General features: G+C 39.0%; 1 protein-coding gene across 9 annotated transcripts in view; it reads right to left on the bottom strand.

Moving 5' to 3' along the window:
- Positions 1-23,534, bottom strand: part of LOC134618721 (transcription factor 4-like) — a 235,360-nt gene that overhangs the window by 20,659 nt on the left and 191,167 nt on the right. For all 9 annotated transcript variants that reach the window (XM_063464252.1, XM_063464251.1, XM_063464248.1 and 6 more), the window contains 6 exons: positions 20,684-20,832; positions 19,720-19,867; positions 12,610-12,680; positions 12,354-12,432; positions 6,452-6,531; positions 6,052-6,261 (listed from right to left, as the gene is read on the bottom strand). In XM_063464252.1, coding sequence (XP_063320322.1) covers positions 6,052-6,261; positions 6,452-6,531; positions 12,354-12,432; positions 12,610-12,680; positions 19,720-19,867; positions 20,684-20,832 — 737 coding nt within the window. The remainder of the gene's footprint in view (positions 1-6,051; positions 6,262-6,451; positions 6,532-12,353; positions 12,433-12,609; positions 12,681-19,719; positions 19,868-20,683; positions 20,833-23,534) is intronic.

Raw genomic sequence — 23,534 nt, forward strand, 5'->3', positions numbered from 1 at the left:
GGAAGGAAACTACCTATGTTCTTTTGAAATAAATGGTAACCATATTTAAAGCATTTAAACATTTTTTCTTTTCATTTCAGTTTTTTGCTGTGCAGTCAGCACATCACTTCCGTTTTTACACCTATTTTGAGGCATCATGGCCAGCAGTATGGGGCCACTTGCACATTACAATTCTACTCTATATTATAACTGAAAATGCCATTAAAAACCAGGCACATTAATCTGCTCCAGCCTCGACTCTTCTGGGAAGGCTTTCCACAGAAAACTTTTAGGCCACAGGGATTTGTTGGAAGCATACCATTGTCTAAAAAAAACCACGGTGTGCCTTAACATGGAGGTTGTAACTACTATTGTATGGAGGTAAATGGGGGCAGTAGATTTCTATCAGCTTATATGAATGAATTTAGTGTTGCAGATTATTAAAAGACATAAATGTGTTTCACAGCACTGATGCAGATTATGATCCATTTCACTTTACTGTAACCCTGCTTAATGGAGGGAGGAAGAGAGGCTTTTCTCTCTTAACCTTTCCCCTCTCTTTAGAGACACCCTCCAAACTGAGCCAGGATGCAGTAAAATAATGAGCGTGACTTAAACACATCACCGGCAGGCAGACTGCAGAGCAGAAAACAAACTCTAAAACCTTCAGTGAGAGTCTGGGGAGCACAGTCTTTTCTTCCTCTCCAATTTGTTTTAAATCAGATCACATTTAGTTAAATGTCACATCACTTTGCTGCTCATCTGCTTTGTTGGCAGCATGCAATGATGGGATCAAGCTACTTTGATATCAGCCCAGTGATGGTCCAAGATCATTTAAGTGTCACTTGAATAACAGCATGCCTAAATGACAGAAGGGAAAATGTTGGAACCCATGAGCTAACTTCTGTCTTTACATATTTTAATTTGTGTGCATGATGCACTGATGCTTATGTACTGTATATGTCTCCCTCTCTCACATCAGTCTACCACCTGTTTTCCCAGAGTTATGACCTCAGCTTGCAGGCGTCTCTGCCTAACACTGCCAAACTACATACAGCTGTGAGTATGTGTATGTGTGTGTCTGTGTGCAGCAAGAGAGAAAGAGAAGTAAGTACATTTAGACAGCAACATCAAAACAAAAAGGACAGAAAAAAATATGTAATAATACAAAGTAAAATGAGACAAAGGTGTGTGTGTTTGGGAAAGAAATCATTAAAAACAGACAAGAAACAGAGTAGTCACATGTGTAGGGGAGTAAATGGAAAAAAAAAACCCAAATGAGAAACAAAGAGTGAAAACAGAAGAGGAGGGGGACTAGGAAAAGAAAGACAGGAAAGGGAAGAAAAAAAATTGAGGAAAAGGGTGGGAAGGGGAAGGAAGAAAGGTAGGAAAGGAGCGATAGTGCATGCATGCATATAGAAAAAGTAGTCAGTCTCAGTGCAAAGACAATGGAGTCATTTTGGAGATGACATCACCCCTTCCTCTCTCTTTTTATTTGTAGTTTCCACTTGTTTCTTTTTTTCCCTGCATTTCTATGGAGTTACTTCCTTTCAAACTTCCTGTTTATGCTGTACACACACCAATAAATTTCCACAATGCCTTTGTGGCGAATTTTCCAGAACGTTCATTAAATTAAATTATGAGTACATGGAGTTTATTTGTCCAAACCTATGACAATATCCCTTAACTATATTCAATGGCAAGCTAAGGTGTTTACAGAAGAGCCTGGTTTTATTACACAGACCACAATATTCGCCTCCTAGGTCACAGTCTTTGTCAGTCATGCTTCTATTTGCTAAAAATAAATCCAGCATTGATTAAATCAGCATTTTGCTGCTGTGGCTTCAGAGATGTCCAAAAGGTGTCCTGTGCATCTGACGCAGCGATGTCTTATTTTAAGAGACAGTTTTCAGAAGCAAACAAGTCCACATGTGGAGTTTAAAGGGTTTATCAGACAGGGAACTGGAGTTTGAAGCTTCAACACTGTGCTGTGAAGTCAGAAGCTATCTTAGATGAATGAAAGTTGGAGTACTAAGTTAAAAGCTAGCAACACTAGCAAGTTTGATTAGCAAGCTGCATTCATAAACAATATGGCTGCAAAGAAGAGACACAGTTAATTAGTGCTAAGGTAAAAGACTACAACTGAGAAACTATCTACAGAGGGTAAGACTGATTTTTGTACCAGACTGTAAATTTGGGCATTTTAATGTTTGAGTCTGTGGAGATTGGCTCACTTTTGAAGGCAGCCTAAAGTGACAGCTGGAGGAACTGCAGTACTTGTTGACTTCATTTTTTGTGCTACATTTCGCTCACTTTTTACTTCTGCTTTCACTCACCTGTTAGCTTTGGTCACTAAAAACAACTTGGTAAACTTGAGGCTTGGATTTATATTTGCCTCTGGAAACATTAGCACCATTAAAAATTTATCTAGTACATTGAAACGTGATGCCAACAGGTTACAAGCGTCCATATGTGACAGTTTTGGCAGTTTTGGAGTGAGAGACCTGTTATGGTACAGATGCCAAAACACACTGTGCATCTCTGAGAATTTTAAGCCAGTTAACATCTTATAAAAAGGTCTCAATTTATTTTCCTTCGCTTCTGCAGAAATGTCCAATAAGGACTGGTTTAAAATGAAAAGAAACAGTTTGGGAGTCCCCGTGAAGTGATGTGACCCAGTCAGAGGGGGTGTGATGTGTGCAGTTACAGAGCTGCTGTGTTTTCAGTCTTACATTAATGAGTCTATTTTTCTATCAGCCAATAATCCAAAGCCTGAATAAACACACACACATGGGTCCTAATGACAACACAGGGAGTCATTTATGAGCTTCTGTGTGCGTGTGTGTTTTAAAGAGCCCGAAAGTAAACACTGTTTTTCAGCACTCATCCGTCACTTCATTTTCATTCTCTTTTTCCACCGGCTGCTTACATATAAAAACAAATCCAAAATGTATTTGGATTAGTTTTGCTATTAATCCCAAAAGTAGTTTAGAAAAATATTAACCTTAACAAGAAGTAAACGCCAAATGTTTTCCTGGGCTGAAATTCCAAATCACTTCATGAAGCATAATGCCAAGTTTGTATCTGGGGACGTCCAAAGAGCAAAGAAGTGCTTAGAATGATCTCCAGATGAAGCGGAAAAGTAGTTTGCAAGTATTTCCCTTCGTTTTAAGCCAGCAAATTTAACAGCAAACTTAAAATTACGTCACGTCAAACGCATATTTTCAACGTCTCTAAAGTCTAACAGAAACTTTTAAAATGTTTCTTAGAACTTAAAATCTGAATATTAGCCAAAGTCTGTGAGTAGTTTTTTTTTTTAAATATATAAACAGAGATGTCATTAAGCTTCCTATTAATTTGCAGGATTTACCATTATTATATCATCCTCCTATTGACTGCTTCCTTTAGCGCACAATTTAAATGTCTTTTGAAATCAGAATACCAAACTGACCTATTTGGTTTTATTTTGGTAAAAACTATTTGATGAAAGTAGCTGCATAACACTAAAACCTACCTGTCAGTTTCTCCACAAATACTATCCCCAAAACTAGTTTCTAAACCTGAACATCAAGCTAATAACCCACAATTCACAGGTTACATTAATTTATTGTAACTGGGTACAGGTAGAAAGTGACACATTTTTTTGCCATTGTCAAATGTGACCATTACGCTGAGCAAAGTTTGTGTGAGCACCCTTTAGGCAATCATTGTATGCACGTTTCATTAAAATCTGACTAATACTGTAGGAAGGAGTAGCGTTTCTAATGATTTGTGGATGGATGGACACACGAAGGATGCCTCGCCCTTTTCTCTTCACGATGCTAATGGCAGTGAAATGGTGACTTTCTTCGTTTGTGTCCAACTTTGGTCCCAACCAACATGCCTTCAAAGCACAAGCTAAAAGAGGGAAACGTGCCCAGTAGATCAGCAGATCAGCAGCTAAGACTTCTCTGCACAGCTTAAAAACGACACATCCTAATTTGACTCATTATTAAACACTCAGAGGTTTATTAGAAGCATTTGTGTGTGTAATCTAGTTCAACAGCGCTGCACTGGGGCTAGCCCTCCTCACGTGATGGATGAAATGTTTGAAACGCTTTGTACACCAACAACTGCTGTAATGTCACCAAGTAGAATCAAAACTTTCTGTTTAAGCTTCATAAACACAGAGGTTGTTGTGTTGGGTTAAAATAGGCTGCCCACGTGTTCCTAATAAAACGCATGGTGAGACTAAAGAAGCAGGAAGGACAAATAAAAATACGACTGTACGCAGGAAGACCGACAAAACTGGAGGACACCTATGAAACTCTGAGCTGCAGGATAGAGAGACAGCTGGACAGACATGCGTGAGAAGAAGATGATCTCTAGGGGAGCCGGCCAGCACACACACCAACGCACACAAACACGCCCTTCAACCACAGGTGCTCTCCATTTAGGAAACAACACTTCAAAGTAAATACTTTAACAAAGAACAGAGACAGAGGGACAAAGCTCCTGAACTACTGTAGTGGGAACACAGCAAAGTGCTGCTGGCATCCCCTACAGCCTGCTGTGCTCATTACAGCCACAACAAAACATTGTTGGATCAAAAACACTGCCAAAAAACAGGCCTGCAAATGAGGAGTATTTGCAAACTTTGAAAACTAAAACATGATGTCTTCAAATATCTTATTTGTTTCTCACATAATACATAAATACAACTGTGGCGGTTTCAAAAAAGAGAAATTATGTTTTCTATTACGTTTAGAATTTGTTTTGTGGAATCTCCTTAAGGAGAAGAGGACGAGGTGGTCCTCAAAAACGCTGAAATCTGTTTGCGGAAGCCAGCCGAGGGGCAGCCAATAGGAATAAAGGGAGCTTATAAGAAGGGGGACTTACAGGGACAGGAGCTAAAACAGTTTGTGTCATAAACACTTAAAACAACATAAACGGCCATCACAAGATAAGTAAGGTTGTTTTTTTTTTTGAATTACACACAGTCTAAATATAACAATGTGGAGCTGGAAATGCACATAATTTGACTTTAAAGGTATTATTGTAAATTAAGATATTCCATATGGTGTCGAAGTGGACTCAACATAAGTTGAAAAAGGGCCGTGCTGTAATTTTTTGTAATACCAATTTGTCTCGCAGGATGGCGCAGTGAGTCACTGAAGCCCTTATTTATCCATGTATGTCACTGAGAGCGCATATTTATTGTAAATACAAATATAGACGAAGCCGACAAAGCCTGTTGAAGATATGGTGGTAGCAAAAGTTAACAGGCAGTCCACGTGCAAAATCGTGTTAAAACAATGCCCCCTGGTGGTGAAGGTTTTTGTTAAATTCTGCAGAGGGTGATTACAAAAAGCACCTTTAATGTGATTACTAGTGACAGGAACTTTGAACTAACACATAGAAAATAGCTCATTTCAGATACTGCCCGAGCTTTAAGACGTAAACAACGCAGGTTTGGCTGAAGATGTTCAAGCATCTGGAATTGTTTATACTGGGCGCTGTATTTTATAATGCGCTTTCTCTCGCCCTCCTACATCTCCTTATGTCACACAGCTGTTTTGTTCTTTATGTTTATTGTTTCAAGTTGAAAAAAGGGCCCCAAAGTCTTAAATATGGAAAACATTACTGCTGTCTCACTTCATGTTTTCAGTTTAAACCTCCTCTCCATTCATGTTTGCTCTCATCTCTTCCTCACATTTTTTCAGTTGTGTGAAGTTTCACATTTTCTAAGTGACTTTTAAATATACAAATCTGGTTTAATTAACAGCACAAAAGGAAAGGCTGTTTTTAAGTTTTATTTTTAGAGTCCTGGGAGCATGAATCAAGTTTCATCGAATATCTTGTAAGCCTGTTTTTTAAAGAATCACATGCCTCTGATTATCTGTGTTGAAGTAACAGAATTTCTGTCCGTTTGTAAGATATTCTTTTTTACTTTTAGGCTAAAGTCTTTGGTGAAGCTCCAGAACATTTAAGCAATGCTTTCTTTTTAACTCCTACAAGGCTTGACTTCACAATGTGCCTGGTTCTACTAACCATGACATCACCACAGCATAGACAGAGTAACTCAGGTCCTACCATGAGGGAGTGTCTGTTAGCCGATAGCAGCCCCGTTCCATATCCGCTGCCCAGAGCACCCATGGCGCCGTTGTGCGTGTGTGCGGCCCCGATGAGGCCGTGCATGTCTCCATGACCGCTGGCCATACCCGTTGACGGTCCCACCGCGTGGCTCCGCAGTACATGAATGGCATCGTCCAAACGCTCTAGGCGGTCCTCGATGCGACTTTGCTGCAGAGTGAAAGGACAAAAAGAGATAAGAAACCTGCTAAATGTTCCTTTAAACAGTTTTTTTTTGTGCAGGACATCTCAAAACCTTGAGAAACAAAAATGCTTTCTACCACCTGTGATGGGTAATTAGGAGAAAGTGGAAAAATACGGTTTGGGGTGAACTGGTGTTTTAGTGTATGTATGTGCTCACCAGAGAGTGCAGTGGAGCCTCATAGTTTGGCGATGATGCTCCCTGCCCGCCATTCCTCGACCAGACGGCTGAACTGGCAGCTAGGAGAGAGGAGACAAGGACACATCATGTTGAGATGGAGAGGTCTGAGGCAGATTAAAAGCAAGGGCAACTTGAGAGAATTCAGACCAGAGGCAGATATGAGTAGGTGATCGGGATGGGAATTCAACTTTTTTTCTGCTTTTTTACAGTTCAAGCTGACATGTCTTCATTTGTATGTGTTCTTTGATAGACCCAGTGCACGCTGGATACACACCGACCCTCCATGACCCTGCAGAAAATGGCTGGATGTCCGTGTGGAATAGAGCCAAAACCGCTGCTTTTATATGTCAAAGACAGAAGACACTCGACGTGCAGCGCCAAATGCCAGACAAAACGTCTTTACACACGAGGAGACCCTTTAATCGTATCCACTCGTGGTGCTCAGACATAATAGGCACAGAGACGAGGAAGCGGTGACAAAAACAAACCAACTCATATCTCATAGCAAAAATGCTAATATCAGGCTTTTGTCTTTGAAAAGGTACAAGTGGTTGATTAGCATGGGCCCTCTGCAGAATAAACAAGCTTTGTGTTCCTGCTCGTCTCTGCTTTTGTGCTGGTTTTCACTCTGAAGGGCCGCATCTGAATCGACAGGTCTCATTAGCTGGTAGGCAGAGGAGACACAGCGACTTGTGTGAATTTACATTAATATGAGTTTCTGAGAGACGACAGGCCAGTATGTGTAGTTCTTTCAACAGATGACAGAAGAGACAAGAATGGGCTGTGGCCAGTGAGCATGTTAGCCAGTTTGGAACGTGCGAGCGCTAGAAGAAACTGGTCTCACAGAAATGTGTAAAATGACCATGTGAACCACCTTCACCATCATTTTATTGCATTTAGTCACAACTTTCAGAGGTCAGCTTGGTTAGTTGCTTTAACCCTTTTTAGCCTGACACTGAACACGTCCATGAGAGCATTTTTACATGCTGTAGCTGCTATGCATCAATACAACCGTTATATCGCAAATTTTAACAATATGTATGTAATCCAGCTTCCTGTAAAGGAAACAGGGTCTTGAGAGCAGAAGTTTCTAAATTTGGGAAGTCTGTTAAAGCTTATAAAAAAAAAAAATCAGCTACTATTTTTTTTTGGTCAGATTTGGATCTTTTCCTAAATCTGACCAGGTTTTGGTGGTACCCAAGTCTAACCAAGCAATGAATAATCTTGTCATATGGGCTATAATTATTCCTGAAACAATTTAGTGGTCAATACAGTTAGCAAGCAACCAAAAAGTTGCTGGTTCAATTCCAGACAAAGTCACAAATCCCCTTTCAGGGTTGTATTGGGAACGGTAATACTCTGCCAGAACAAACATGGAGAAGCTAAAAACAGCTTGTTATTGTACCTTAAGGGGCTTTGTGGAAGGTGCTGCTGTTGCACCCAAGCCGGGGCTACTTATTTGTGTTTTGTACTGTAAAACAGTGGTATAAAACCTGATAGCAACACTGAGTACAGGTATGCCCAGCAAATTCATATTTTTATTAATATCACTACACACTTTGAAATAAGGTGACACTTGAATGTCACATTTCTTGTCTTACTGTCTACTCAAAGCTTTAGCTATCTCATATCTGCGCCTATGGTCATATTGGCATAAGAAAAACCTCAGGAAGGTTAACGCGTAAACAGTGTTGGGAAGGTTACTTTTAAAATGTATTCCATTACAGAATACTGAATACATGCCCCAAAATGTATTCTGTAACGTATTCCGTTACGTTACTCAGTGAGAGTAACGTATTCTGAATACTTTGGATTACTTAATATATTATCATGCTGTTTACAACTACGTGAATGTACTATTGCTGTGATTTATTACTGTTACTGAAGGTCCGCGGCTCCGAACCGTAGTAAAGGGACCTCTGGCTAATACGGTGGGTTCCGTGTCGGGCTGGTAGCCGAAAAATAGCTTTACTTTGTTGTCTGGGTCAACTTTGCTTGCCAGAGACAGAGAGAGGCGTTGAAAGGCTGCTCCAACGGAACTTATTTTTTCCGGAGGAAAACACGAACACAGTGTACAGTCGAGTCTTAATAGCTTACTTACAACTGGGCTCGTCAGGCACTCTTCTTGGCTGCGGTGGTTATTATTATATTTACATGCTTCCAGCTCCCGTTTTTGCTCCGTGACAGCTCGGACTTTTCCTTTCTCTCCCTCCCTCGCTCACAGACACATAACGGGTATGGTAGTCCATTCTCGCTGCAGCACGGACTACATTGCCCATGAGGCTACATTCTTTAGGGCCATGCCTGTAGCATTCTGCCTTTTAGCTTAGCACAACAACAACAACAACAAAAAAGCGCTCTCTCACCCAGGAAACACGCAGCGAGAGAGTGCGTCACCCTGTAACCATGGCAACCGTAACGCTGCCGCCCGGAACAACAGAACGTAGCTGTCAAACAAACCCAAACAGTCCTGACCCGCGAGAATATGAAACAGGAAAGTACCGCCGTGTAATCCATTTATTTCACCAAAGTAACTGTATTCTGAATACCACCTTTTTAAACGGTAACTGTAACGGAATACAGTTACTCATATTTTGTATTCTAAATATGTAACGGCGGTACATGTATTCCGTTACTCCCCAACACTGCGCGTAAAAGTTCTTACATTGCTAACTTCGGCTCCCAAAGACACAAGTAGAATAAAACTTGTCCAAATTAATTTGAATGTCCTTCATCTACCTTAAATAAAAAGGACATGAAAACCTTAATATCAAAGACTATTATCTCTTGATAATCCTCCTTAAGAAACAGTCTAGTATCTTCTTGTCTCTCAGAAAGGGGAATATAAATACCTTGGTCCAATAATCAGACCTAGGCAATGCTTTGGTGGCAGAAATATAAAGCTATTTCTGAGAGTACAGAATTATACTCAGAAAGGTTAGGGAAGAGGTGTATGCATACCATTTGACTTCTGGAAAGTACTTTATACTGTGGCCAAATACATTTAAATAAAAGTCAATCTAAAAATAGACATTAAGCTACAACAGATTTCTCGATTTAAGAAAATTCTGCTCCCAAGACCCTGTTTGCTTCAACAAGAAACTGGATTACAAAATGATGGCTAGCAATGAACAGAAGTTTTAGTAACACGGTTTGGCCACCAGGCAAAAATCTATCTTGAAGTCATGTGTGAACATGGAGGGCCTGAACCGCTAACTAACAACCTAACAACTGCTAAAAGTAATTATTTTAATGTTCATTCAAATTCATAATTTTACCATTTATGCTGATCTATAATGGTTGAACCTGCCCATGTTGGAACCTGCCCAGGCGGTTAAAGATCCCTTCTTTCCTCCTCCCTTTTTATACCTCTCCTCCTCCTCCTGTGTTTGTTTCGGCTCTCTTCTTTTTTCCCCCTTCTCTCTCCTTGAACCCCTTCCATTCCCCTCTCTGCCCTCACCGCCGATCTCTTCCTTGTAACTCTGATCTCATCTCATTAGCACGTTTCTCTTTTTCATTGTCTTCCCACTTTGTCTCGCAGTCGTTTCTCTCCCCTCTCCTTTATTCATATTACATGCTCATTTCCATATGCTAATTAATGAATAATCACCTGGGTACATTCATGTGCAAATACAAATATATGTATTAAACGGCAGGGTAAATTATTCCGAGTCCAATGCTGTAAAACACCCTTGCAAAATTAGCCTTGGATATCAATTTGCATGTAGTTTGCTCTAATAGGCTTCATTTCTAATTTGTAAAAAGTGGAGTAACTCTGACACAATGATAAACACCAATTATGGTTTAGCAGGCAATATCCTAGACAGCTACAATGACGAAGAGAAGGAGGAGGAGGAGGAGGAGGAGGAAGAGAGGAGGGGGACTGTGTTTGCAGAGCCAGTAGGTTTGTGAACGATTTGTCGAAGTGGTGCTCGTAATTAAAGCTATCAGTCACAAGGCGCGGCGGCGAACTATCAAACGGTGTGTGTAGCAGCGACAATTAGAGACAAATTCGACACAACTATTATTAGGAAAAGTCATTTTTCACTTTAAGGAGCAGCTAGAGTTTACAGCATCCACAGAGAGAAGGAGTAATTGGTGGAAATAGGAGAGCGAGGAGGGGTGCAAAGAGGAGACAGCAATTATTAATGCCTTATCTTGTCTTATGACAAGAAATTGCACTTTTGATAAGGAAAGAAATCCCTAGTTTATTCAATTAAATATATAGTTTCAGTTAGTGTTTTAAATATATTTTGGATAACTTAATACTCTCCTCATCCCCAGAGCTGTATTAAAGATTTGAGGTTTCAGGCCAGTCGAAACAACCCGGTGCTGTTAACTTAATTCTGAAGTGCTTTCAAACTTCAAGTCAGAGGTAACTTTCAGCCAGTGCAAACCTTTTTAGAGAATCTGTATTTTTTACACTAGGTAAAGTCAAGGGGTTCATTACATAACGGTTAAACATATTAATACATGTAATGTTGATAATTTATTAAAATGTTGTGTTGTGAAAACCTCCTTACATTTGTCACTATGTGGAAGTGTGGGGTTCCACTTTTAAAAAACAATAAATTCAATAGTTTTATCACAAAAAAGTGTCATGCGCATTATTAACAAGGTTATTTACTGCGATCATACTGAACCACTATTTCCAAAGTCTCACTATATCAAATTTAATGAGCTGGTTTATTTTAAAAGAATGCAAATAATGTTAATAATGATAGAAAAATCAAAGTCGCTTTCAAACTGTGTACAGAGAAAATATGTTTTTTCTTTGAAATTTCACTGCAGAAAAAGCTAAAAAGAAAGTGGCTGAAAGAAAAGTGTTTCTATTGTTAGTTTTAGATTATTGAATAATGCTTACATAAGTACAAAAATGTGTAATTCACTTTTTGTTTTCAAAACAATGGCCTACAAATATGTTTTGAAGCTTGAGTTTGCTGTCGTTTTCTTTTGTTTTTGGCGAGTAGAGGAGCTTTAATGAAGAGAATGAAAGCCAGGGATACTGCAAACACTGATGCTGCCTGATCCAATTTAGTTACTACTTGGTACAAAGACTGAACTTTATGTGTGTTTTTTACGCTCTGTGTAAAATGTGATGACAGAATAAATGAAAAAAAGTCTTAGATGAGTCCTAAATCATGCGAAAGAACAAAAAGTAAGTTTTGAAAAATACAACTGAATCCTGTTAATGCATTGGAGTGTATTTTTTACACTATAATACCATATTTTTTTATTTGGAAAACAGAAAGACTTAAAGATATGTGAGAGTTTAAGTTGTATATTTGTTAGTGTTATGATGTTTATTTGTGTTTAGGAACTGTGATTTGGTTTCCAGTGTTTGTGTGACCAATATTACTGTTAAATTCGGTTAGCAGTGGGCCAGCACGACCATGACTCCTGCAGCGGTTAATCAGATTGAAGTGCCAAGAGTAGCAAAATTCAACAAAGCTGTTTTGTTGTTCTAGTTTATGACATTAAAAATAACGAATTAAGGCTTCAGAGATGAGAATGTGTGCAATTAGAGGATTTTACTGCAATTTAATAAGAAAACTTTCTTACAAGATCACATGCTTCTTTCAGGCAAACTGAAAGGGTCTAGAGGGTTGAGTTAGCCAAGCTCAAATCAAGTTACAAATCACCAAAGAGGCAAGTCAAAAGTCACGTGGGACGAGTTCAAGTCAAAAGTCTCAAGTCTTGAAAAAGTCCAGTCATTTTAAACAAGTCTGAGTCAAGTCTCACGTCCTTTAGATTTATTCAGGTCTTACTCGAGTCCAAGTCAGCTCTGCTTCTTTCTTCTGTGAGTGTCAGTCTGTGCAGATTTGTGGTTATATAGTAGCTGCTGTGCAGTGATTGGACCTTAAGCATCATGTGTATTTACCTGTGAGGGAGGGTGGGGATCCGACTGGGGTGGAGGGATTGGAAGAGAAGCTGTTGTTCGTGTGATCAGGAGAATAGATCTGTAAAAATTGTAAAAAATCCAGTACAACAATGAGAGTTGCAAGAATACAGGATAGAGTTAAAGTAGTATTACACATCTAGAATGGCTTGAAAACACTTGAACAGAACTGGGAGGAAAAGCATTATAAAATGTGTGTGCATGAAAGTGTGTGTGTGCGCGTGTGTGCTGTACTTACCGATGCGAGTGCTTTCCCTAAGGCATCTCCTGTCTGAGAGCTGCTGGCTGCTGCGCTCTGTGCTCGGTTAGCTGTGACACACACAGACACACACACACACACACACACACAGGGGAAAAGAGGGATGTATTCTTGTAAATAAGGATGTTGTTAACTACATATTTAATTATTCAGCCCATCCGTTCCACACGTAAACCTTAAAAACATGTTTATTAGAACTGGAAATTACACCTCAAAAATCGCATTTTGTAAACCTCCAAGAAATGCAAGTCCCACACTTTCATTAATAATATTCCATCTTTTTTCAAGGAATCCTTTCCATGTTTTTGGGTCGTTAATACATTGACTTCTTCCTTAGCGCTCTTACATCAAAGGTTAGCACCGTCTAGGCAGTTCAAGGCAACTGCTGAGCCACTGCTGAAATGCATTTGCTGCAATAAATGAAGGAATGAATGGATCCTTATTTAAATAAAGAGAATCAAAAACGGACTTTAATAGTAACAAACATTCAACACTACCATGCATTCGCATTTTAAAGGTGTGACGCCATGAGTTTGTGGGGAAATGCTGGACTTTAAATGCAACTAAATCTGTTTCACACACTTGAAGAGCACTGAGGCCAGAAAGGAAGGAAGTGACCTCACAAGACCAGATGAGCGCCCACACAAACACACACAGGCACACACACACACACACACATATACTGAGGCATAAGACTGACATGCTCACAGCACATCTCTCCTGATAGCAGATCCCAGATGGAAAGTTTACGCTCGCACACACAAGTTAGACACACACACAAAGACACACAAACAGGCGTGCGCGCAGCAAAAACACATCCTTTCACGGCAAATGAATCCATTACAGAGATTGGCAGCAGTGGACTTCTTTAAGCTGCTAGAAAGAAAAGAGAGAGAGAAACAGGTAGACAGAACGAGAGACGGGGAAGCAGCATATGTTTTGGGGTTAAAGCCTCATGTCTCACTCATGCCACACCACTGGCCTAGTAAACCATCCAAGGGATTACTGTTTAACACACACACACACGCACGCACGCACACACACGCACGCACGCACGCACACACACACACACACACACACACACACACACACACACACACACACACACACACACACACACACACACACACAGATCCTCACTTGATGCATAATTCAAAACATATGCAGGAGAAAATCTTTTTCATAAACGAGAGCTTATAGCCACAAAGCAGGAGAGCATAGAGAGGATAAAACTAAAAAAAAATTTTAAGTTTTGGGGTTTTTTTGTCCGTCACCTCTTCAAAGAAAGAGACCAAAAACCAAATTAATTTTATAAACCAAATTATTAGTAAATCACTATTTAGTTTTTTACTTTTGTTTTTTGGTGCATCACCTCTTCAAAAACAGAGAAAAAAGACTAATTTATTTTATAAACCAATCTAATAGTAAATCACAATTTAGTTTTTTTACTTTTGTTTTTGTATCTCCAGTTCTTTGCTGTAAATCAGCTACATTGTTCATGCTAATTGTTTACAGTGCATAATACTTAAGGTATCCGCCAATATGATAGGTACCACATGGACTCAACAGAGGGCGGATGTATGGGGCTGATCTACTCTATTCAGTTGCATGATTTTATGTGTTTACTATGCTACGCTGTTTACTATACTATGCTAGCAGCAGTGCAAGGACTGTTAAATGGATAGCTAGCATAGCCTGAAGAAAGCTAACAGCTTAGGGTGAGTATTTACAGCTACACCAACAAATTCTGTTTTTTCTTAGCATTTCTCTGACTTAACTGCTCCCTTTATCTTTTACATTTGTTATGTTTACCAGCGAAATTGGATACATGGAAGAGAATGGATAGCTATTACTTTTAAAACTTTATTACACTTGCAATGCAGCAAGTTTTAATGCATTGTATAAACTAGCAAACTCTCACACCTTAGGTCAATAAATGCTAAGAAAATCGTAATGACTTTTTCTTAATTGTGATTAAACAAAAGGTTTCACAGACTTTCATTTGAGTAAGTAAGTTTATATACTCTCTGTGTTTCATACAGGCAGGTTTTAAACATTTAGTGGCTAATTTGATTAAAGTGGATTGACAACCAGCGGCTGCTCAGATTAAATATTTGCCCTGACTGTTAAAATACGCAGTGTAACAAATGTGAATAGTACGTGCACAAAGTTTTTTGTTTTCAACAAATAGCACATCTATTGACATAATGCTGGTATTAAGTCTCTTCTAGAGCCCTATAAGTTTTATTCACAGATAGTGACTACCCAGGTGTCCACTATTTCTATCTGGTACCTCGAATGACAAAAATTGGCTTTATGGATCGCTGTAATAGAAAATATATTTTTTCTATTTTTGCCATGGAATATAATAAAATATAGGATATTTAATTTTCCAGTTTCCCAGGGTCAAACTAAACCAAAGATCATCCTTTATTTACTGGACTTAAAAGACAATCAATCATTCACTTTTAAGATCTGTGTCTCTTGCAATTGTAAAATCTCAGCTTTTAAGCCAGAGTTCAGGTGTGAGGTTTGATTTGATGGAAATATAATACACTGATCCTACAGATAGATACAGGTGAGGTAAATTCTGTCACTAAGGACATTCCTCTTAGGAACATTGCTTGTTATTGGTATTAATTACAACCGACATGACTCTTTCGTGTCCACAGCTCATGTTCTACATAAAGGCAATGTGCATGTTTAGTTGTACTAAAGCAGTCTGAGGCAGAAAATCACCTATAAACACCCAGTGTCCATGTTTAAGAGTTTGTGAGTTCACGTTTATCATATGTTTACATTTAAACAACAGCAGCATGCTTTTTATTAGGTTCATCTTGTGTTTACACTTATCTGCTCGAACTGTGTCTGTGTGAGATGAGGAATGTTGGAGATGTCTTTCCATGAAAACAAACTTTCAATCTGTTTCTTATTGCTGTTCTATTTGTTCTACGGGACTCAAAGTAAGGGGTCCATATGGCATGCTGTGTGTATGTGTGTGTGTGTTACGGTGATGTCAAGGTCAAGCCAAAATGAAGTCCAAGTGTGCTTCTCAGTTTGACTATATTCTGTTTCTGACTCTCTAACAAAAAAGTTTAAATCATCTGTGTCTAATCACAGCACGGAGAGTTGTAACTGATTATGTGGCTGTAAACAAAACCCTGCTAATAGGGAAGAACTGTTAACCTCATTTCTTAAGTAGTAACTCTAGGTGTTTTTCCATGTAGTGCATAAAAAACAAAATTTTAAAATATCACAAAACTGTTTGGTCTTATATGGAGAATCTTGTATATCGTATTCGTTATGTGACAAAGTTCATTGGAAACACATTTAGGTAGCATCCACGTTAAAACACTTATTTTGAAAGTGTTTTAAAATCTCCGTCTAAGCAGAACCTATTCAGAAATAATCTCTGTCTCTGCTAACACACTTGTTACACATTATCTGGACTTTTCCCGTACAGTAGGCATGTGTGCACCTGTGCAAAGAGGAAGCATCGGGCCTAAAAGAGTAGAAAAAACTACAGAGGGAGAAAAATAGTGAAACAAAGACCATCCATCTTCCTCCACTTATCCAATGCAAGGCTGCAGCGGTGCTCTATTATTTTGGTTTACTTGTGAGTGAGACAGTCATATGTTTAAAATGAAATTGCGTAGTTGTGGATGGACCTTTGGAGAAGATTCACGCTGCTTCAGTGATTGATGATGGGCATGTGGGGAGCATCTTTGCTGGTGCAAACATCACAGCAGCAATAAACAATCACTCACAAGGCAGCCTAACTGAGTTTAGATTAGCAATTAGCATAAGCCAAGTAAGCTGCCTGTGCTAGACTTTTTTCTTATACAACAGGCTGATGACTCCCTGTAATGACCAACTCCTCCTGTATTTTGATAGACGAATGCACAAGCAATTACCTCCCTCTCTCAGGATATTATCATAACATGATTTGATTGGCTAGTTGCAGCACTGGAGGATTTAAATAAATGTGATTCGATTTGCTGGCGCCTGCTTTGATATTTGAACTTGCCTTAACTTTTTAGCACAAGCAGCTTGAGCAAAGAAAAGAAAAGCAATGGATCCACAATTCAGCTCAGCAACACATCACATCAAACCATCTGAAGTAAATGAGAGGCTTGAAACCTGAAATGGGTACATGTGACGCCTCCCTAAGCACGAGGAGGACCCCCAGATTTATTTTTGGGTTCCTGCTGACCGCCACTGTACAAGGCAGTTTATTTATTTATCCATACACACAGAAACAAAACTGCATTCCAAACCTGAAATAGTCAGTTAGTTAATGCACATAAAATAACCTGGGAGCACTTTAGAAACTGATTAATATTTAGTGATATTTTACGCAAAACAAGCCCCAAATTAATCAGTACCGAAGTGTGGGGGTGTCTCCTGTCTAAAGGATGAAGGGCTTGCCATAACCGATGCTGCAAATTTCTGACAGTTTTGTAATTGTTAAAATTATTTAGCAATATGAATAAAAGTATTTAAATTCTATATAAACAAATACACAAAAAAATTGTTGTGGGCTTAAAGGATGAATTTGCAAAAAACAGAGTACATGTTTGAAAGCATTTAGTGCCCCCAAATCATCACTCCAAAATAACAACAATGAAGAAAAAGATTCATAATTTTAATGCAATCAAAACAGTTACATTAACAATTTAACTTCTACACACAGCAGAGCTTTTACTTTTCTTTTTAAGAAAGTCCCAAGTCAAGAGTCCCGTTCTTTAGGTCAGTCCAGATTTCAAACTGCAAGTCTCTGAGGTCATGTTATGTTTTTTTAAAGTCTTTAGTCAACTCAGGAAGTCTTAGAGTCAAGTCCAAGTCAGATGTGAAGTCTGAAGTCTACAGCTCTGAAACCCACAAGCAACAAATATTTATGGACTTTTATATGAAATATATCCTGTTAGGTTTATGATGTCGCTGTTAACAGGAACACTCTCTTAGTTATACTGTATGTGTAAAAAACCTAACAGCTCCTAGTTAGCACTAAACACAAAGTGCACGCACAAATTTCATTAGTGTACACAATTGTACATGTACACAATTTATCTACAGTGTGCTAAAACATTCTGCTAAACAGGAAAAAACAAAAATATTAAACCTCATTGTGGTACTAGAGGAAAGTCAGAGGACTAATCCAAGGGCATAGATTTGGCATGGACGGAAGGGACGTGTCCCCACCAATATCCAGCGATTATTGAATTGTCCCCACCAATAACTTGATCTCTTCGAGTAAAGAAAAACAAAACTGATGGAAAGAAAAAAAAACGATCTGTCAAAGTCTCATTCAAAAAGCGGTGCAGAAAGAGTTAAATTAAGTTCTCTTCTGGGGTCCTACGTCATGTGACAAATATGGCCAATGTGATTGGCTGTGCCTTTCAGGGAGCTCTGTTTAATTTTAGCAGCGGCAAGCCTGCGCTGCGAGGACCTGCAAGGAGGAGAGGAGGATGGCAGCAAAAAGGAAGAACCTGGTTATAAGAAAGTATTTTTCAAAGAAACCTGTAAGTCACTTAAAGTCAAGTTCACCCATAAAATGTGTCCGTCATAATAACGTTAGGCCATACATGCCAACCCTCCCAATTTTTCCGGGAGAATCCCGAATTTCAGTGCCCCTCCCGAAAATTTTCCGGAGCCACCATTCTCCCGAATTTCTCCCATTTTTCCACCCAGACAACAAAATTGAAAAACCATATCTCAGATTGGCCCAGCCAATTCCAGTTTCCAACAATGGCTACTATTACTGCAGCTACTTAGTTTTAATATTACTCTTATTACTCTTTCTGGGTCGCAAAATAAACTTTTAACATATTTTCAGGCGACCTGTGTAAACTTCAAATATCTGAGCCGACGAGAACAGCAAAGTCCCGGCACATCAGAATCTGGGCCGACGAGAACAGCAAAGTCCCGGCGCTTTAGTCGTTTTAGGCTTTGGCCCACATTAGTCTAAAATTGTATGTAACCATGAATAACTTGTTGCGATGTCCACCAGGAGAGACTGGACAGTATAGATGTAAAACAAATATGCCAGCAGTTCATCTCAGTTAACGAGAGGAGAAGGCATGTGTTTGGCTCCTTCACATACTGGACATTAAGTTGTTGTGTGGGGCACCAGTAGTCCATGTCTGTTGCTGTAACAGTAGTTCATGTTGAGAATAAAACATCCCAGCTCACTGATTTGATCGGGGCAATAGTGTGCCTAAAATGTTGCATAATTTTGCTGAGAGATCTTTTACTTTGTGGTAATCTTAGATGAGTAGTTTTATGTACAAAACCCACCAGGTCATTCAGTGTTCCATTAGTGCTAATGTATAAGAGATGTTGATGTGCTATAACTTAAGTAATGTTGTTAAGTCCTTAAAGTCATATTCTTTTATTGTCATGAATGTATTTGAAGCTATTTTTATTTTTGTATGATACCTGATTTATATGGAATATGGCTGAAGTAAACTAAAGTCTAAAATACTTTAGTCAGTCATTTGTTTAATAGTAATTTAACATATAATTCACATATAAAACTATGAATTGTAATTTTAAACAGTTTAAAAGCATGCAGAATAGCATATGTAGGCAAGCATATTTCTCCTTTTTTATCAAGAAGCAAAGACAAAAAGGGGAAAAAAGAAACAGGGCAGGGTTCGGTGGTTGAATCATCCGTCCCCACCAATGCCAAAACCAAATCTACGCCCTTGGACTAATCGCCACTGTCAGTAGGTTTCGTCCTCTGACAACCATGAATATCTTTGGATGAAACTGGATGGCATTCATTTAATTCCTACACTGCGAGCAAGGTTGAAGACAGGCATGGATCTAATGAATGGAGAATCATTCATTAGATCAAGAGATTTGGAATATCACAATCACTATGGGAAAGGATGCTTATTCCCATCAGCTAACGGTGTTTGCTGTGTTGATCACCAAGCAACAGTATTGGATAATGTCTTTACGGATTAAAGCTCGTAAAATTAAAGATTTGAAATGTTCACTGAGTGATCAGGAGAGACGTGATTGCCTTCAAGTATTATTTAACGCTAACAGTGACCTTGTAATTTCTTTACACAGGCATCTTACCCATGATGCTGTCTGTTCCGTTGGTAGGGGCAGTGCAAGAGGCGGTGCTGTAGTGATTTGCCCCGCCCCCACCACCTCCCCCTCTGTGGAAGCTGGACATGGGAGGAAGGCTGGAGTTGATATCTGCAGACGAGTGAGACGGGTAGCTCTGCGAAGAGACGGATGGAAAAAAATGAACCTTTAATATGAAAACTGCTACGAAACCGGAAAGATTACATTAGAATAAAATAAAAAACAGAAGGAAGTGGTTACAAACATGAAGCCTGCGCTCTGGATAATTACAGCACTAGAACTGAAATAAAAGAATTACTATCTAATGACACTTGACAGCTTTATGGCTTCACATATGTGTAGAATTTATTAATCTTTCTCATGTGTCCAGATCTGCAAATGTGCACTTCCAGTAAAGCACAATATAGCCAACTAACAATAACTGGAAAAACACAGCATGTTGAATTCATTCTGCAGAGAGCCAGCGGTCTTTAATATATTAATCACTACTGATAGATTTATTTCATTAATGGATTTTGTTGATTATAAATCTATGACTAACAGGATTGTAACCATAATTGTAATTTTGGTCATTATAGTTTCAGTTACAGTGGCTTTAAGTTTTTGTTCCATGTAGTTTTCTGTATAAATGTCCAAGAGCCACCATCCAGATGCCAACTAATGACTCAATATTTCCTTTTTCCTTTTTAAGTGTTCACCAAAGACATGCAAGCTTGAATGAATCTTTTTCAGGGTTGTCTTATTTCATTTGAATCTACCAGTTGAATTTAATTTTCCTGCAGAATGTAGGTAGTAGAATAAAAATCTACATTCTAGGGTTGCTTACTGGATTTAGCTGTTAGCTGGATGGCCCCACTGTGCAATGCAGCTTCAGAAAACAAAATCAGTAAAGAAGCACATTCTCCATGTTGTGTCCATGTTCAGACACCGTGTGACGGACAGTTCTGCTCACCAGTCTGTCGTGAGGGTGAATCCCGCAGTAGGAGGAGCTCTGAGCAGCGCCGTGGGCTGAATTCCCGCCACCTAGCATGCTGCCGTGGTAACCTTGCTGGCTCATACTGCTGCTACTGCTGCTCCAGGGGTCGCCGCTATGGTGACCATCTGATAAAGGCGATACAGAAAGGAAGACAAGGAAGTTAGAAAAATTTATTTTGTTTTGTTCTTTTTACAAAACCTTAAGACAGAAGTTTTAAACAGTTTTAAAAACAAAAATACTTTTATTGTGAAAGCTGCATGCTTTTTTCCTTGTAACTAAGGGCTTTTGTGCAAGACCTACAAATGCACCACTAAAAAAAAAGTCATAAAATAACATTCTCCCACTAACTTTCTCTATCTATGCCATTACAGGAGTGTCTTCAAGGGTGCCTATGTGCTGGTTCTTCTAATTCTCCAATCAGCTACTACAGCTCCAGATTTATAGACACTAATCTTCTGCCAGATCGTAGACTCAGTTAATATCACTCTAGTTTGAGCATTTCAGTAGCTTTTTTGCTATAATCTTTCCATCTGAGTGCTGTCTCAGTTTCCCCTCAACTGATATTATTCATCCTTAGGATCCATTTGCCCCTCAGCTTTCCACACCACTAGCCTCAACTGGCTTCAACTATCTGCCAGTGACCTCCCAACTACTCCCGGTTCCTGGCTTCCTTCTCCTCATCAGAAATAATACCAGAAAGACATTCTAGCTTCAACCTCCACAGACAATCTGACCACCCACCCACACAGCCTTTAACCTTATTCTCTTTGGTGCAAGTAACCGTGTAAATAAACTTAATATTGCAACTGGATTTTCAGTTCAACTATGGACCAGAGGAAGTTTGAATCGACCGAGGGGCTTCCAGTTAGTAGAGGACATGCTCTGTCACTTGGGCCGCAGAGGCCCAGACGTGCACAAGGGGATCAACCTCAAGGGAAGACTGGCCAAGTGTAAGTCAATTTAGGTTTGAAGCTTTTTTTTTTTTTTTAATGGGAAACTTTTTATTTTTAAATTGCAGCTTGTCTAGAAGACCTAATCATGGGAATGAGAGAAGTACCACACAATTTCTGATATTTGAAAGGATCTTATAGTCAGAGACACTGATTTCACGGAGAGTAAAGTTAAATTTTTCATGCTACTGAACTAATGTGTCTATTTTACCAATTTATTATCTTGTTTTGAGGTCATCAGCTGCTGCTGCCATTATTCACGTGTTTGACTGTAAAAGTGAAACAGTGATTGCATGATTTAGGTATTTTTTCCCACTATAGTAAAACAAAATTTCAATTGATCAAATAAATTGATATATATTAATGAACTTTAGGGGAGGTACATGTGATGTGCAGGTTTCTGGCAAGGTAATCTCCTGTGTAAGAAAACAAGGTGAAAACACAGTGAGGTTTCTCTCTGCTGTCAAACCTTCCAGACACTCAACAGTGTCTACATGCAGTTCAGCAATCTGACCCACTTTGTGCAGTAACCTGATTTCAGAAAACATTCATATAAATGGGACACCTGGTCTCCTTCCTCACATTAAGAATTTAAGAATAACCCGGTTAACACGGATGTGTGCAGGACAAACCTGATTTCTGGGACCATGTCCACCTTGTGAAATTAGCTGGGAGTGTATGTACTGTATTCACATGACAGACACCCAGCAGAGAGAAAAGAGGAGAGTCGGGGGGAAATGAGAATTTAAAATTGTCAAAGCAGTTTCCATCTATAGTTGAAAAGCAGACAAATTTGTTTAATCAAAACAGGACCAAACACTCTAAAAGGAGGGGTATAACGCAGAGATAATGGCCTTTATTTTTAAACCAGTCTCTTCAAAGAGATACTAAAGTAGACCTGTTATTCTTTTATTTATTTTCTCTGCTACAGAAGTGTATGCGCATATTATACATGGCCAAAGTTTCAGATAACGAGGTCAGTGTATGTATAAGTAATCCCTGGGAGCCAGAGCACAGGCTTCAGCCTGCTCCAAATGATCTTTTTCAGAGTTTTTTTCTATTCTTGGCTCTGAATGATGTAATAAAAGTGGCTAACTATAATATATTCATCTTAGGCATAGCTCTGGCTGTGAGCACACCTGCTGTTCAGAACTTTTGCTTACACCGCGGAGACATTCACAAGAAAGTCTGCTTAAAGAGTTAGTTTTAAAAGAAGTGGGGTGTTCAAACAGCTGGTTTCACACAGGATGAGCTGAGGTGCTGTGTTAAGCCCAAGTAAAAGTTTTTTTTTTAAATTTTGAATCATTAAAAACTACTCTAACAGAGCCAGTAGTTTTAGTTATCCAATCAATGACAAGCACCTGCACCTTATATTATACTGTAGTATATCTACATGACTCACTTGTTTGTTGGGCTAGTGTTCCATAAAATCAAAGCAATTAAATGGAACCAATGTTCCAGGTGAACCAAACCAACCAACCACCTGCAGAAGCTGCTGATCCAACCTGTGTCAACACTAAATTGCTCGGACATGTGAAAATCGCAGACTTTGCCAGGACAATTCATGTTTTAATTTAAAAGGTCACAAATGAAATGTTTGCACAAAGTCACATCAGTGGCTACAACCTAATCCATGAAAGTTTCCAACCTGTATTTATTATGGAGTTGAGTCTTTGATCTTTAAGTTGTCCAGTGTATTTTTAGAGAATTTAAAATTTGTATTTTTGTTTTTATTTGCACTATTCGGTTCTATAAATCATAACATTACTTGTCCTCGCACTGCAACTGGAATCCTTATAGAAATATGTACAGGCGAGTGTCGTTGTTTGATATTCCATCCGCGTTTGAGACCAGAGTGACCAAAGAGTAGATAGACA

The sequence above is a fragment of the Pelmatolapia mariae genome, linkage group LG20 (genome assembly GCF_036321145.2).
Source record: "Pelmatolapia mariae isolate MD_Pm_ZW linkage group LG20, Pm_UMD_F_2, whole genome shotgun sequence".
In the NCBI taxonomy this organism is placed as follows: Eukaryota; Metazoa; Chordata; class Actinopteri; order Cichliformes; family Cichlidae; genus Pelmatolapia; species Pelmatolapia mariae.